The sequence below is a fragment of the Pungitius pungitius genome, chromosome 2 (genome assembly GCF_949316345.1).
Source record: "Pungitius pungitius chromosome 2, fPunPun2.1, whole genome shotgun sequence".
NCBI classification, from domain to species: Eukaryota; Metazoa; Chordata; class Actinopteri; order Perciformes; family Gasterosteidae; genus Pungitius; species Pungitius pungitius.
Genome location: NC_084901.1, coordinates 28977862 through 28991418, shown reverse-complemented (window position 1 = coordinate 28991418; position 13557 = coordinate 28977862). Strand labels below are relative to the sequence as shown.

The following is a 13557-nucleotide window of genomic DNA, read 5'->3' as shown; positions in this document are numbered from 1 at the left end:
TTAGCTTGTTATAGAGCAGGGGTGTCAAACTCATTTTAGGTAGGGGGCCACATACTGTCCACTTTGATGTCACGCGGGGCGGACCAGTTAAACCATCAGCGATGATGAAACCATCTGTTTTCACTGATTCGCGGACGCGGATGGTCCGGTCGCCGGGAGTTGAGCGACCATCGGCGTCCGCGCACCGTGCCCGTGCACATTACATTTATATTTAGGTTTAAAATTTAGATTTAAAAACATTTATATTATTTAACAACTTTGTGTTACTGCCAAACATTATCCTTAGATAATGTCCTTAGGTTACTGCATGCCAATGTAAATGCGGTGGCGCATGGTGTAGAGCAGTGGTTCTCAACTTGTCTGGCTCTGGGACCCACCTTTACCCCTTAACGACGAGCCGTGACCCAATTCGATCGGTCAACGGGGGGGGGGGGGGGGGGTGCTTCCGCGTTCACTAGCAGTGTCGACGGGGGGGGGGGCTTCTAATTGCCGCGCTGACGGAAAACAACATGGACGGACGAGCCGGAAAAAAAACTCCGCTGCATTACAAAAAGTCCCTTCAAAATATATATATATTTTTTTCCCATGCAAAGGCCCGCGACCCACTACAAACGGGTCCGCGACCCACCAGTTGAGAAACACTGCCCTAGGCGATACTAAGATTTGCGCCCTCCCACCTACGGCCACTTTGAACCACTTCCATGTTATCATTCTGCTATACATTATAGGTACACTATGTTGTTTGTATTATATTGTACATTTATATTTGATAAATGTACTACAAGCAAATATAACGGTCTCAGAATATTTTAATTTTTAGTAACTTTGGCCAGACAGGGTTGGCCAGTCAGCAGGATCAATCGGTTCTTCCCTGATGGACTCATGGACATCAGAACTTGTTGTGGGGGCGAAAGTGTCTGCAGGCTGTAGTGCAGAATCAGGGAGAGTTGTGTCTGTTGCTCCTTCACCTGAAGGCAAATACATACAATTGATGTTCATCTATTAATACAGATTATGGCAATAGGCAATACAATGACTGATTTTTTCTCTTGGTCATATGTTGAGATTTATTACTGATCTTGTGAGTCATACGACAGGCAGTAAATGCATATAAAAAAATGTTCTTCTGTTAACAGGATCAGTAGTGTTTTAGAGTAAACAATTATTCAAAAATTTGAATTAGGTGTAAATAAATTATTGTTTTGTAAGTGTAAAGTCAAATAAAGATTATTAAATAGATTACCTGCTGCATGCTCTGTTTCACCGGCTGCTGTGCTAGGTGTGGTCCTACATGTCTCTTCACCTGCAGCTGTATTTAAGCACAGAGAATAACCACATCAGTGAAGTTCTTTAAAATGATGAAACGATCAAGAATGGGGTTGAAAGTTGTTTACAATGAATGGAAGGGTGAGGTCATATTTTGAGTGAATTCAATTATTACAGATGATTATAGCTTTATTAATACTACCACCAATAACTATAATAAAAACTTAAAAGGTTCAGAGAGAGGTGAACCTGGGGATCAGCTGAGCTTTGTTCAGGAGGTGAGTGTCTCTGCATTACCATAAATACAATCCAGACAACATATAGTGTGGAATGCATATACTGTATATACCAGATTGTACATTAAGAGACCATTTGTTAGTAATGATATTAATACATTTTATTGAAATAGCGCTTTACATGGTACTCAAAGACATTTTAAAGTAAAACCAGTACATATATAGCACAGATAAACAATAAAACCAACAAACAAACCAGGCATATTAAAAACAATAAAAAAGTTACTATCGGGTAAAAAAAACTAATCTGAAGAGAATGCCTCGACATTAATGATTTGAGGCCTTTGTCATTTGGACAAGTAACGTTACAGTACAGTACAGCTTAATCATTTTCATTTATTTAGGCACGTTTCCCTTTGACAACGCAGATGAGTTGTAATATTGTGCAAATAATATAGGTAACAATTAAGGTGTTTGTAAAAAATGTTTAACATTTAGACAATTTCTGATATTTAAGTACCTAACGTTAAATTAAACCGTTTTAAATTATGCGAATAATGGCTTGCTTGCTAGGAACGAAGCTGCTGACGCTGGCTAACGTTAGCTAACGTCACTTATGAAAAACGCTAGCTAACGTTAGCTAACGTCAATTATGAAAAACGCTAGCTAACGTTAGCTAACGTCACTTATGAAAAACGCTAGCTAACGTTAGCTAACGTCACTTATGAAAAACGCTAGCTAACGTTAGCTAACGTCAATTATGAAAAACGCTAGCTAACGTTAGCTAACGTCACACACAAATGTATTCCGTTTCAAATCGGTAAAATAAAATCGGCATAATGGAGGTAAAGAGTGTCCCGGACAAGTCTCAATGTGGAACCGTGAAGAGGTGTATTTTGATTAGTGATTAGAATGTGTCATCACTATGCTAGCTGGAAGGCTCCTTGAGTCTTAAAGCACGTTGGCTAACAAGGGCAACACTAGCTGTGTAAACGACCACAGTGTTAATCTAAAGCATCCAATGTGTGCCATGAAATGACTTGTCTGAGGTGGAAATACGTAACGTTACCTCTTTACAGGGCTTTCTTCTCCTCCTGCTGCTTTTCTTCGTTCCTTTGCACCAGAGTTTGCACTGATGTTACGTTAGCTTGATCCGAGTGTGACCATTGCCTTGCAACGCACGCAACCATAAGCTCCGCTGCGCGTGACCGTCGCGCCCCCACCAAACACATATAACATACCGTACATATGGCGAGGGCGCCATGTTTATTTGTTTTAATCATGGTTTTGTTTCACCTGGGTTTTATTTCGTTAATCAAAGTTGTTGGAAGAATGATGCGTTATGCTAGAGGGCGCTACCCACGAACTTGGCGCCCTAGGCGGTCGCCTTGATCGCCTATAGGAAGAGCCGGCCCTGCATGTACATATATTGAACATTTTCCCACTTGGTCCTTAATGCAATTTATTTAATGATATTTATGGTCTGCTGCAGTGTTAATAACTATTTAAGCTGTGTTCACAACATAGCATGATAAACAACTAAAATGTTGGCCAGAACGAAAAGAACGTGGATAATACCGGAATAAATAAAAATCGATATATATTTAATAAAAACGTGAGCACGTACAAATACGCACGCACGCGCGCCATAAATTGCCATGGCAACCGAACGATGACCCGACCGAGGGTATTTAAGGTCAGCGGACTTCCTGAACGTTCCTTTTGCACTTTGACTTGAACACGAACTTTAAACCTCTTGTGAAAGCAAACTGCTGAGAACGAAATCTTTGAGTTTTTGACTGCTGGACGGAATCTACTGGATACGAATATTGTTGGAGAAGTGAACGACTACATAACATCTTTTGTGGAGCACAGACGAGGCTGAAACAGGCCCTCAGGAGCGGCGGAGCATCGAGGACGACCACCTGCTGAAGGAAGTTGGCTGTGATTGGAACCTTCGGTGTTCAAGTAAGACAACGTTTTGATCCTCTTACAACCTTAGAACGGTCCCCAGGTTATACATGACTAAGACACATTGAGTTTAAAGGTGAAAGAAATAAGATTCGATGGGCAAAGACACTCAGTCGAGGATTTCTCCGTGTAAAATGATTATTGGAGAGGCGGGATGTGTTACATCTCGCGGGACATCTCTCGGGTGTGTCAACAATTAGTGTAGATGTTTTAAAACACTGTTATTTTGGTTTGAGGGTAACAAATCGTCGAAGATTAACATTGGAATTTGTGAAAAAAGATGGCGCTGAGAACGCCATGGAACGCTGAAATAAATGTTTTTATTTGGAAACCACCGGGTCCATAGAGACGGTTGAGGTGTGACGTCACAACGTGAAGGTGAAGTCACGGTGGTTGAAACTTACTTATGAATGTATTATTACATGCTCCATACACTATTTCTCTTGATATTTAACATCGAAATGCACTCTGCTCGTGGTTGATGCATTTCATAAGAGTGAATAGAGCGATTTGTTAAGTAACCGTATAGGACTGCATGTGCGCGTGCTGCACCTCCCCCTCGCGCTGCGATGTACAATTAATAGAATAAAGAGGTGATAAATTGAAGAAGGACTGCTATCAGGAAAACGCCCGATACCAGTTCTATATTTTACACTATATTTCACACTAGTCTGAATGTTAGATGTACTCTGTGTAGACTGTAATAAAGCTTCCTGACTGATTCTTAATGTACACACATGTAAATACATGCACATATTCATATTTAGAATAAACAACTGATAGACTCTATCTTCTTTCATATTTACACCGCCAAATCTTTCATTTTCTCATGAATTATGAAAAGAAAATGGTGTTGCAATATCAGACCATGTCAGGGGTCAATTTAATAATATGACTGTCCGTGGGTTTGATACCAGCAGCATGTGTCCTCCTTCTGCCCTCCTTCAGTTTTCAACACTGAACCAGATGCAAACAGTTTTATTATCCTGCGTTTTCTTTTGTTAGTGTATTATTTATTGCATGACATCTACTTTGAATCCACTTTTAATGCAATATGTGATGTGAGAAATGACCACGATGTGCATCGGTGATCTGAGGGTTGTGTTGTTGTTTATTTACCCTCAGATGGCCCGACGGTGCAGCTACACCAGCGTCCAGATCCCGGACCTTAACCGGCCCGGGATCCTGCGGACCATCCTCAGGATCAGAGGACCGTCCTCCCTGATCGGCACCTCACCTGGGCCGTCTCCTCCCTCCTCTGGTACCTTCTCCTTTCCCTCTTCTTCAAGCTCCTCCTCTAATTCTTCTGGCTCCTCTTCTAGTTCTTCTAGCTCCTCCTCTAATTCTTCTGGCTCCTTTTCTCGTTCTTCTAGCTCCTCCTCTAGTTCTTCTTCTAGCTCCTCTTCTAGTTCTTCTAGCTCCTCCTCTAATTCTCCTGGCTCCTCTTCTCGTTCTTCTAGCTCCTCCTCTAGTTCTTCTTCTAGCTCCTCTTCTAGTTCTTCTAGCTCCTCCTCTAATTCTCCTGGCTCCTCTTCTCGTTCTTCTAGCTCCTCCTCTAGTTCTTCTTCTAGCTCCTCTTCTAGTTCTCCTAGCTCCTCCTCTAATTCTTCTGGCTCCTCTTCTCGTTCTTCTAGCTCCTCCTTTAATTCTTCTGGCTCCTCTTCTAGTTCTTCTAGCTCCTCCTCTAGTTCTTCTTCTAGCTCCTCTTCTAGTTCTTCTTCTCGCTCCTCCTCTAAATCTTTCCGTAGCATCCCCTCAATTTCCACCCATGGACAAGGTAAGTCTTTAAAGGTAAGTCCCCATGAACCATTATCTAAAAGGAGCTGTGCTAGAGTGGAGTGCGTATACGAGTTAAACAGCCGGTGGTTTAAAAGAGCCACTGGTACTCCAGACATTAAACCTTTGCTTAAGCCTCCTCAGGGACCCGGGGAACCATCGCAGGTAAGTCCCCCTGAGCCTCCTCAGGGACCCGGGGAACCATCGCAGGTAAGCCCCCCTGAGCCTCCTCAGGGACCCGGGGAACCATCGCAGGTAAGTCCCCCTAAGCCTCCTCAGGGATCAGGGGAAGCATCGCAGGTAAGTCCTGGTGAGTATCGTCCGTTATGGGACCAGCCTGAGCCAGATTGGGTGGTAGATATGAGGGTTTATCTAGAGTGGAGAGACCAGTTTGACAGCTGGTGGTGCAATAGACGCACTGATGCTCCAGGTAATGTTAGGAACCATAATCCAAATAAGAATGTTTATTCGTTTGAAAAGAATTTATCCGAGTTTGAAATTACTTACATGGAGTAAAATGATTTACATGTTTACATTCATTTTTAAGTTTCATCATGCTGTATTTTTTGTATTAAGTTGTATTTATTTGTATGTTTTTATTTTATAGTATTTCAGTAATAATACACTTTCAATCCTGGAAGACAGCTCCAGAAACCTGCTCAACCTCCAGCTTGGTCCAGATCCAGGCCTGACACCTCCATCCTTCAGTCTTCAAGAAGTCTGCAGTCTTCCTGAACCGCCATCTCTGGTCCGTGCCGTTGACCTGAAACTCACCTCCACTTGGCTTAACATCTACAATCTTCCGGTAAGCTGCAGGTGCCTCCTCCATCTGTATTTTACTTGCAGACGGCTTCAGTCTTAAAGTCCACCTCTAGGTTCTGGCAGTGAACTGCAGGAGCCTCCTCTGCCTGCATTTCACTGGCAGACACCTATAGGCCAAACCTCTACACATAGTCTCTGGCAGTAGACTGCAGGTGCCCCCTCCACCTTGAGTGTGTGGTGGGCAGCTGCAGTTAAGACCTCTACATACAGCCTCTTTTAGCAACTAAAATCCTCCATCCGTCAGCCCTCCAAAGCCACCTCCATCCTGGAAGTCAGCTTCTGAAACCTTCTCAACCCTTTTTCTTGTTCCAGCTCCTGGCCTGAGCCTTCACCCGACACCTCCATCCTTCAGTCTTCAAGCAGTCTGCAGTCTTCCTGGACCGCCATCTCTGGTCCGTGCCGTTGACCTGAAAGCCACCGCCAAGAGATCGTCCCTTCTACGACCGTCGGTCAACCTGCTGGACTTCGCCTCACCACACTTCGGCCCCCTGACACGCCCGCATCTCTCGTGGGTCAAGGATTCTGTGAAGGGCCCACTCCTGGAACCAGAAAGTCGTAGACTACTGGTGTTTTTCCGTTTTGTGGTTTTTGGTATCTGACTCAACAAAATAAACCTTTTTGTTTTACCCCATCTGATCTGGTCTGCGTCTGGGTCCTGTCCGAGGTAACCGTGACAGTTATGTTCCAGGAAGCTGTGGTGAAGGAGCTCAAATGAGGTTTTTATTAAGTAGAGCCTTAATGTCTGCACTGGTGCCTTTGGACCAGATAATATGTCCACCCAGTCACACAGGTTGTTGATGGTCAAGAAGCTACAGCTGTGTATTACTGTTCTACCTCTTCCTCGAAAGGCCTATACAGATTAACTCTGGGTTTGTTGTCATACAGTCATCGAATGTTTAGTTTGTTATATCTATAAGATGCTAAATACATGTTAATGATTATACATACAAGTATATTCAAAAGTCGGAATTTATTCTTTCTACTGACGGATGTATAGCTAGAATTATCTTGGATTGGGAATCATTTCTTATTTTCTTAGATTCTTTCAATAAAACTGTTGGTAAACAAAACCACATCTCCCTTCTATGGATAAAATCTGTGTGCCTTAAAAATACTCAAAACAGTAACTCGAGTCTCTATTTCCAAGATGGAATTGGGTCAATGTTTATTAAGTTCTTGTACACCTTCATATGGTATATGTGGATGACAAATATTTTATTCATCAAAGATACAAAGAGTAGTAGCTGTTTACTGTTTCTTTTTAGTCCAGTGAAAGCAACACCCTTCATGATCACTCAAAAGAGGACCAGTAGTGGAACAAACTGAGATCATTTAAGTAGTAGTATTACAGTGAAGAAATACTACATGTAGAAAAAGTGCCTACAAAATTAAGTAAAAGTCATTTGTATTATGACTTGAATAACTATTAAATACAGTGGAGTAAGAAGTACAACATATTCCTTTGGATTGTAGTAGAGGTATAAAGTAGCAGGAACTATAAGTGTCATGACCCGGCTCGAAGGGGATGACAAACACGGGAGAGACACAATGCAAGGGTGATTTCCAAATATATTTATTTAAATAAAGTAACAAATCCAAAAGTAAAACAACTATGAGGTGTGTACGTCAGTAGTTTCAGTCATGTCAGTGTGGGTGCTTGATCATGTCGGAGGAATGTTGTGAACCTAAATTAAACGGCAAAAGACACAAAACAAAGGTGCGGACGCTGGCCAGGGAAAACCAGCAACCCCGGCAGGCAGGAACCATAAGCTCTTATACTGCCAGAACGCCCCAGCTGCTCCCAATCCAGTTGATGGCATTACCTCTGGGAAAGGCAATGACGTCATGACATGAGCCAATAGGCAGGGCCGTCACATAAGTAACACTGTCTTGAAAGGACATATTGTGAATAGAGCGGAGTCTACTTTCACACAAAAAAAGAGAGTAGCCCGGGTGTGATTCATGGGGTTGTCAATAGACAATAGATAGTCTTTGGAGGGACTATGGCCAAGGGACACAGAAATTGCGAAGCAACAAAATGCAGAAAACTCCTCATTTTCATTTCAAATGCTGTTTCACTTTATTCAGAACGTCTTGCTTCCTGTCTCTATAAATGGAGGAAAACTGTAAAACACCTAGACGGGAATCAGTGGACACTGGATTACCAGACAGGGAGGACAGTGTCCAACATGACTCAAAGCTTCAGGAAAACCTGCATTTCTATTATGTGACACAGCGTTTTGTAACTGGGTGAAGAACGATATGTGGTTAACCCCTGGGTAGGACAGGAGACAGTGAGTCTCAGGTCCATATGAAGCTGCATTAGGGGAGGACTTGGACCTGATGGAACGCAGACATGACATGGTATGGATATGGTTCAATGTGGGCCCAAGTGGTAGGTGGGGGGGGGTGCAAATTTTAGTATCGCCTAGGGCAGCCAATGGGCTAGAGCCGACCCCGGGTGCAGTTAGCGGGGACCGTCGGACCCCTGCAGCACCGGGCGGTCAGCCTCATCGCACGCTGCAGTGAGCAGCCTGTTCAGTAGAGTGCGCAAGAGTGTCTCAATAGTTAAGTCCTAAACGGCCCCTCATAATTTTGTGAACATTTTTAAAAATATTTTTGAAACTAGAAAATGCATTTCCTGCTGAAAATGCATTGGAATGCTAAAAGCTCAAATGAATTTCAGATAATTGCTGAAAATACAAAAATGAAAAACGCTGAAATGAATTTAAGGAAATTGCTAAAAATACAGAATTTGCAGAAGCTGAAGTGAATTAAGAAAAATACAGATATAAGAAATAATGAAATTACTTTCAGAAAATGCAGAAATGGCAAAAGCTGAGATGGTTTAAAAAAATGTGTTGTAGTTGTAATTGTGGTACTGGTAATACTAGCAGTAGAAGAAATAGTGGTAGTTTTAGTTTCAATAGTAGTAGTAGTGTAGTGTAGCTGTAGTACTAATACCATTAGTCACAGTAGTATTTGTAGTAGTAGTGAAAGTAATAGTATTATCATTTGTAGTAGTAATATTAGTAGTAGTTGAAGTATTAATAAAAGTTGAAATTCTAGTAGTACTTTTTATTGTAGTAAGAGTAGTACTATCAGACAGAATATTTGTCAGTGGCGGCTGGTGGATTTTTGTTTTGGTAGGGCCAGCCAATCAGTTTGAGTAAACATCCGAGTATGATTCAATGCAAAAAAGGGTATCAAACTGCGCACTGAGGAGTGCACCTTGCACTAGTGGGTCGCGACCCACCAGTTGAGAAACACTGGTGTAGAGAGGGTGTGTGTGTGATTATTTGAATAATTTCTGTTGTAGGAATCTAACGTACTGTTTAAGTTGTTCTTTCTGTACACACCTACCCCTCCTCTGTTCTCCCCCAGGTTTTACTGCGGTCAACTCAGCCGACGCTTGAATTTTAGTGCACGTTAATGCTGACATTTACGGTATTGAGCAAGTAACCGGAAAAAAGTATTTAAATAGTAAGACAATGTAGTAGACAATGATAGAAGTGTGTATGTACAGGACCTCTCTGACTATTCGTGTACTACTAGGATGATGAATAGGAAATCATTTTACTGTACAAATTGGGAGATTTCTCCAAAGTAAAAGCCCTATAATTGCAAGTTCAAAAACATCATTTCTACATATTTGAGCTGCAATAAAAACAGATTCCTCAATAGTTCCACACAAAGACCAATGCATGGGTGTTAAGGACCTCTCAGACTACTACCATGATGAATATAAAGCATTTTTACTGTACAGACTTTAAAATATCTTCAAAGTAAAAGTCATATTTTGCAAGTTCCAAAGCACCATTTCATGGTAGTAGTCACAGAGGTCCTTAACACCGGTACATACAGCTTTACCTGTGCTGATGTGATGGTTTGGGGACAGGATGCTGCATGTTTACAGACTGTAAAGTTCCCTCAGGCCTATTTTTCATTTTGGGTTGAACAAAATAAAATTATTTGAATTTGAATTGAATTAACATGTTGACTAGAGGAATCTGCACCTGAAGGGTGTTCTGCGCATTCTGACTCCCTTCACACAAAGAATCATTGAGTGACGATGAGAGAGACGGAGCTGATTTCACTATCCCGGTACTAGTGACTCAGAGCCTGATCTTGTTACGGAATCTGAAAATGAAGTTCCAATGATTCAGAAAAATGGGCTACAAACACAGAATTCTAAACTAACTTGTTCATGTTGTTGCTGCGCTTATAATTTCGTAGTTTATTTTCACAAAATATATATATTTTTTGTATTCTGTTTTTGTATAAGAAAAGTATCAATATATCATTCATGGATGGATGGATATATTGATTTTAATACATACAAATGTGCTGTCCTTGCTAAGGGCTGTTGACATGACAACTGTGACAAGTATTTAATTTGTACGTTTGTAGCAAGCAATTTATCAGTTGAAGAGACGTTCAAAAGACGTCTATGGCCCGACGTTGAAAACAGGTTGCAAATTGGTTTAAAAGTGAAAGTTTTTTCAACGTCTACGACTTCTATGTTTAGACCCGTTTTCAACGTGATTTTTAATATCGGTGCTAAACGTACAAATGTGGACGTTGTTTCTTTTTAAATCTATAAAATACTGCTACAGCACAAAGTAGAGGACGACATTTTACCGTATTAAAAATCACGTTGAAAATGTGGTCTAAACATAGACGTCTTTTCAACGTCTACGAATAGACGTTGGAACAACTTTACATTTTAAACCATTTTGCAACGTCTTTTCAACGCCGGGCATAGACGCTTTTCAACCAAAAAATGATCACTTGGAAGGATGTAACGACAGAGCATGTCGGGAGGGCAAATGAGCTCCTGGAACACAACATAAATGTACATTTGGGCTCTTTGCTAAGCACGAGCTTGGACGTAGACAAGAGTGTCTCCTGTTGTCTCCTGTTTGCGTCATGAGGTATAAAGCTTACAATGAAGTTACAACCTGAAGCATGTTTAATTGTGTTTCATGAAAACAGTGCATTGGATAATGACTAATAAATGAAACGTTAATAAAATTAAACACAAAATCGGTCTATAAACTGTAAAGAGGATTAACGTTAAGTTGGTACCATGGTTTAATTTCACTTGTTAGATGAATTCAACATGGCATCAATACTGAGTATACAACATTCACATCCTTTTCATTTCATTGCAGACAATCGCCTGCAAAGTAGTCAAACAAAGTAGTGTCTTCAGCGCTATTGTTCAAATATCACCACAACTCGAGGGTCCATCAATTTTTGATTATTATTGGAATTTAATCATAAGTCTTAAATCCTTTAAATAGCTTTAGTTTATGTCATGAAGCAATTTAAGGTTGTGCACACCATGTGTGGTGCTCTATGCTCTATTCTTTATATTATAGCTGTCCTTGTAGGGCTTCTCCAATACTCATATTGCTGTTGTTCCTACTATTGAGTATGACTATTCAGGGTTTTGTCACGATCACAACTCCAGAAACATGTACCAACAGAAATAAGGGGATGACTGTAATTTAAATTACAATGTATTATCCTATTAACTACCCGTGACATTTCCATAACTGGTTTAAGCAAGATCTTATTGCACGTTTCACCATTCCAACAGCGTATGAAGACAGTGACTTGAAAACTTTTCACATTGTGATATATCAGACACAAACAGTGACATTTTAAATAGGATGAAAACATGGGTGAAATTATTAAAATAAATGATTACTACGGTGTGTCTCGTAAAAAAACAAGATGGAGATACTCCCATTCAGTTATAGATACTGAGTCCACACCATGATACAGTACACGTTAAAATATGATCACATTTGGGAATAAAGCTAAAGCCAATTTCTGTCAGTCGGCTTGTCTACGGCTTCTGTGTTTAGCCTACAAAACCCCAGATACTCTACATAAGTGACCCCCTCCCCTACCCCCGTCAACGCCCCCAAGTGGCAGAGATTTTGCCTGAAGGGTTCTCATTTATGAAGACAAATGAGTAATGAGAATAATAATATGGAGGGTAGACCTACATTGTTACTGAGCTAATCTCTTGAGGGTGGCTTTTGAAATGAAATCCTTCCTCATTTAGCTGGAGGCTGTGAGTCCCCCCACTGCCGGAGCTCAAGTTTAAAGCAATAAAAATGCTACCAGCGTAGATCTTCGGCTTTAAAATCGGTGAAAATGGACACTAACGGAAGGGAAAAATGAGACTATGAATGTATTGAGAGCCATTTGATTGTGATCATTTGGATTCAGGAGAAAAACCATAAAACGTTGCTACCTCTAATGGTTCACCTCCCTCAAGACGAAGGGCTCTCTGTCGCGTGCAATGCCGGGGTCGCAACAACCGACACACAGGCCCCTCTGCTCTGGGATCAGTGCTCATATTCTCCCATCAGGCCTCGGCCATTGAGAACAGAAGCCACACTCAGTTTACATGTATACATAATAGGTCAGCTTGATACTGTCATCTATTCTCAAGCTCTACAAACATAAAAAATACTTTTATTGTTAATTTGTTAAGTTGATTTAGATTTCTGAAATTATTGGATTCATAACACTTGACTGGATTTGAGAGTTTATGGCCTTCTAGACATGTATATTATATACATGTTAGTATACAAATACTAAGGGTTCAAAGTCACTTTGTTACAAGGATAAACTGCAGATTTAAATATTAAACAAGGTAAATCAGATCGCCCTACCCTTCATTATATTGTCTGTAAATTATAGACTTTCAAAATATAGCAGAGGATTTGCTGTGTCAGCAGGAAACACAAAATGTCACACTTTTGAACCTCCCGTTAAAGATTGAAAAGTTCCTCTCACTAAACTTTTTTGACATTCTGAGTTCACCTTTCAAAGTGTGAATAGATGAAGTACACGGGATCAGGGGGTAGTTGGATGCCTCCCATTCGATGCTTTATCTTTGCTTCAGTGTCTTTTCAGTGGAATGCACAACGCAAAACAGTTGTGCTGCTCAGTCAGCAATACAAGACAAGCAGATGCTTGAATTAAACGCTCATTACAAGATCATTAATATACCGGACTAGCAGAAAGCAGGATATCTCTCCCTACAGCGGCATTCGACTGTTTCAAAAGATCCTGTCCTACAAAAAGCACATTTTTGAAAACCAGAACGAGGTCAGTTGAACCACTAGAGGGAGCGTTACGCCACGATTTCATTCAAAAGTGGTCCAGCACAATGAATGCCTCATTTTGACCATCTTTTTTTTGTTGTTGTTGGAATAAACAGCAAAAAGGCTATTTTGATTCTCTTCCACTATGATTAATTGAGAGCTCGGTCTCGGTTGTGATTGGACTTCCCACCAACCAGAACCGTGTCAGCCTTTCAAAATGTCAAGCGTGAGCGTGTGGAGCATTGTCTGCCCGTCATCTCGAACAGCAGGTTTGTCAGAAGGGAGAGAGAGAAAAAAACGGAACAACCTGGCGTCAGCAGCTCCATCAATCATGGACACGTTTGGAACAGCAGAGT

The 13557-nt window shown here is 41.1% G+C and overlaps 1 protein-coding gene and 1 long non-coding RNA gene across 2 annotated transcripts; one reads left to right on the top strand and one right to left on the bottom strand.

Annotated features, from left to right (window-relative positions):
* Positions 1-493: 493 nt before the first annotated feature.
* On the bottom strand, positions 494-2747 carry LOC134107210 (uncharacterized). Its single transcript, XR_009942702.1, has 3 exons — positions 2572-2747; positions 1244-1309; positions 494-968 (listed from the first exon to the last, which is right to left on the bottom strand). It is a non-coding gene; the product is annotated as an uncharacterized LOC134107210 (long non-coding RNA).
* A 154-nt stretch (positions 2748-2901) lies between these two features.
* LOC134107209 (uncharacterized protein DDB_G0271670-like) lies at positions 2902-7177 on the top strand. The gene is made up of 3 exons (XM_062558807.1): positions 2902-3470; positions 4599-6054; positions 6384-7177. Exon 2 carries the CDS (start codon positions 4599-4601, stop codon positions 5763-5765), a length of 1167 nt encoding a protein of 388 aa, XP_062414791.1. The 5' UTR covers positions 2902-3470; the 3' UTR covers positions 5766-6054; positions 6384-7177.
* Positions 7178-13557: the final 6380 nt, after the last annotated feature.

What these genes read in the sequence shown, in the direction of transcription:
- LOC134107209 (XM_062558807.1), top strand. Translation starts at nt 4,599, where the DNA reads ATGGCCCGACGGTGCAGCTACACCAGCGTCCAGATCCCGGACCTTAAC.